The sequence below is a fragment of the Garra rufa genome, chromosome 24, assembly GCF_049309525.1.
Source record: "Garra rufa chromosome 24, GarRuf1.0, whole genome shotgun sequence".
Taxonomy (NCBI): Eukaryota; Metazoa; Chordata; class Actinopteri; order Cypriniformes; family Cyprinidae; genus Garra; species Garra rufa.
In genome coordinates this window covers 28,920,484-28,923,502 of record NC_133384.1, presented here as the reverse complement: position 1 = coordinate 28,923,502, position 3,019 = coordinate 28,920,484, and the positions used below count along the sequence as shown (strand labels likewise).

Genomic DNA, 3,019 nt, shown 5'->3' with positions numbered 1-3,019 from the left:
AACATGTACCAAGTTTTGTCAGAATCTGCTAAAGCATTGCCACGATGTAGCCTCATGTCATCAAATTCGTTTTGGTCAAAAAAATGGTTTTGTATATCAAAAAGCTTTTGATATCTTTTTGCCACCATTGTCTGAAGATGATCTAAGGCAATTTCGGTGAAAATTTAAGTTAAAATTTTACTTCTAGATCTTACGGTTCAAAAGTTATTAGCAGAAACATAATTTCAAATTTGACCTGTTGGTGGTGCTACAGAGTTTGAGATATAAACTCCACATTTGCTGTGGTTAATGATGAGACTGTCCTCTGTCTGTGTGCCAAATTTCATTAGTTTCCCACAAACCGTTCTATAAGATTCATAACAATACGCTAAAGCGTTTGCAAAATACAGCATTTAACTACCAAATTCGAAATAATTCATGCTCAAAATGATCCACGCAAAAAAATGGAACATAGGAAAACTGGGTATTGATTGATTTGGTATGCCACTCCAAATCTAACAAGATCAATCTTATGTTTTTTGGTCAAACTGTTCAGAAATTATAAAGAAAAATGTGTATATCTTTTGACCAGTTGACCACCACCTGCACTGTGCCAAAACTACTCATGTTCCCTTAGATCATGCTTGGAATAACATGTACCAAGTTGGTCAGAACCTGCTAAAACATTGCGAAGATATAACCTCATGTCCATTTTTATGTGAATTTTGTCAAATTCACTAAAGCATTTTAAAATGTTTCATTTAATCAATTTGGTATATCAAAAATATTTTGATTACTTTTGCCAGCATTGTCTGAAGACCATCTGAGCCCATTTTGGCTTTGGCGAAAATTAGACAAACCTTCTAGGAATTTTAAATTTGAACTTTTGGTGGCGCTAGAGAGTTTAAGATAGAGATTTCAAATTTGTTATGGTTAATATTGAGACAGTCCTCTAATTGTGTGCCAAATTTCATAACTTTTCAATTTCATAATTTCAAAAGTGAAAGAAGACAAAGAAGAAAGCATAATAAGAAGAAAATTAACCGACACAATCTTATTTTAATTTAAAAAAAGATTGAAACATGAAAATAAAAACTATTCCAAAATATAAATTGAAACTATAAGGGCATCTCATTGATAATATAATACTAAAAATGACAGTAGATTTTTAAATAAATAGTAAGCTAAGTGCAAATTACGGAGGGATGGTAGGATCTAGGAGTAGTAGACATATGATTATTAATATGAATTAATTATTGAATATTTACAATATATTACAATCAACCAATTTTTATTATTGCATCATACTTTTTGAAATTACAAATAAAATGATACATGGGTTATGATTTTTACTGGAATGTAAACCAATTGCACCCTGAAAATGATTAAAGATATCTTAAAAAAATCCAGCTCCCAGAAAGTCAGCGGATAATTTGCACATTAGCTTTAAGATGAGAAGAAGATCAGATGCAACCATGAAGAATGAACTGCAAAGGACTTGAAAACACACAGCCAGAGATGCCAAAGCTCTGGGTACGCTTTAATTAGATGCAGATAATTAGTTTGTTTAGTTGAAATGAACATGATTGGGTTTTAACTGGTTTTTAATGACGTGTCATCGAACTCCAAAGCTTTGGCAGCTTGAGCTCCTCACACAGGTGCGCATACGTTTATTGCCTTGTGCTCTGCAGGTGTCTGAAGCGGCTGCTTTTGCCTGTGATCCAGCTAAAGAAACTCAGGAGACGGTCTTTCAGAGAGCGAGACGACAACTCCTCATCATCCGTTCTCAGTTCTGTCACCTGAGGGACAGGAGCGCACGGATACACATCTTGTTGATACGAGCGCTCAAACTGACACAATTAGGACCCTTGAGAGCTGATTCAACACTCTGCACACAGGGCATGTACCATGCGGTGGTTCATTTGACAGCATGGTTCCACAGATATCAAGTGTGCTTTTGTCTACTGTGCTCTGTACCTGTGAAGCGATGTACTTCTCCAGTGGACTCTCAACCCTGGGCGAGCTGACCATCGGATTGCTGCTTAGGTGGTCCTGTGGGGGATCCTCGCTCAGTAATTGTTTGCCTTTGAAGTTATGGACCACACACACCACCTGAAAACAGGAAAAATGTAATAATATTTAAAGGAATAGTTCATCCAAAATGATGCTAACCAAACAGTTGCTGGTTGCACACTGTGGAAGTCAATGACCAGGAACTGTTTGGTTGCTGGTCGTTCGTCAACAATCATTCTTCAAAATATCTTCTTTAGAGGTTTGGAACAACCTGAGAATTTTAGTTTTTTGGTACTATCCCTTTAAAGGAGAAAACAGGATTTGTTTGATCTTCTGAAATAAGAGTTTGATGAAAGTTCACTCCTCAATCTATTCAAAAAACAGTGTGAACTCAGCATGAAAATGTCGGTGAAGGTTTCTTACATTACAAATGTGCATAATTTAGCATGTGTTAAGTTAAGTTGATGCAAAAATGTAAATGATATGAACATGCACACTTTGAAACAGCAGGGACGCCAGTGTGCAATGAAATAATTTCTAAAAATAGTAAAGTGAAAGTAAGGGTGAATATAAGGATTTCCAAAGCTGTTGATTGTGTTGAAGTTCTGGAATACAGAGTCAACACAATACAGCTGCACTGTCAATGGAGCGGATAATATTAAAGCACATACTTAATACAAAGCTACTGTGTAGCGCACAGTCAGGGACAATCGTGTGTCACAGTGGGATAAGAGATAAGTGAAATAACAGTAATTTTGTTAGCAGCCATGTGAGAGTCCTCGACCCATAAAAAAAAAAAAGAACACAGCTACTGCTCATAGCAGTTTCCACTCAGATAGATACATAGAATGACAGAGCGATAGACAGAACAGTAGACAGACAGAATCAGACAGAACTATAGACAATATGATAAAATAAAAAGGATGATAGATAAAAAGACACAATAGATAGAATGATAGAGCGATTAAAAGAATGATAGAAAGATAGGAGATATAAAATAGATAGATACTGTAGATAGACAGACAGA

General features: G+C 35.7%; 1 protein-coding gene across 1 annotated transcript in view; it reads right to left on the bottom strand.

The window, feature by feature from the left end:
* The window catches only part of plppr5b (phospholipid phosphatase related 5b), a 57,916-nt gene that overhangs the window by 10,426 nt on the left and 44,471 nt on the right, over nucleotides 1-3,019 (bottom strand). Inside the window, exon 5 of the mRNA XM_073830716.1 lies at nucleotides 1,957-2,091. Coding sequence (XP_073686817.1) covers nucleotides 1,957-2,091 — 135 coding nt within the window. The remainder of the gene's footprint in view (nucleotides 1-1,956; nucleotides 2,092-3,019) is intronic.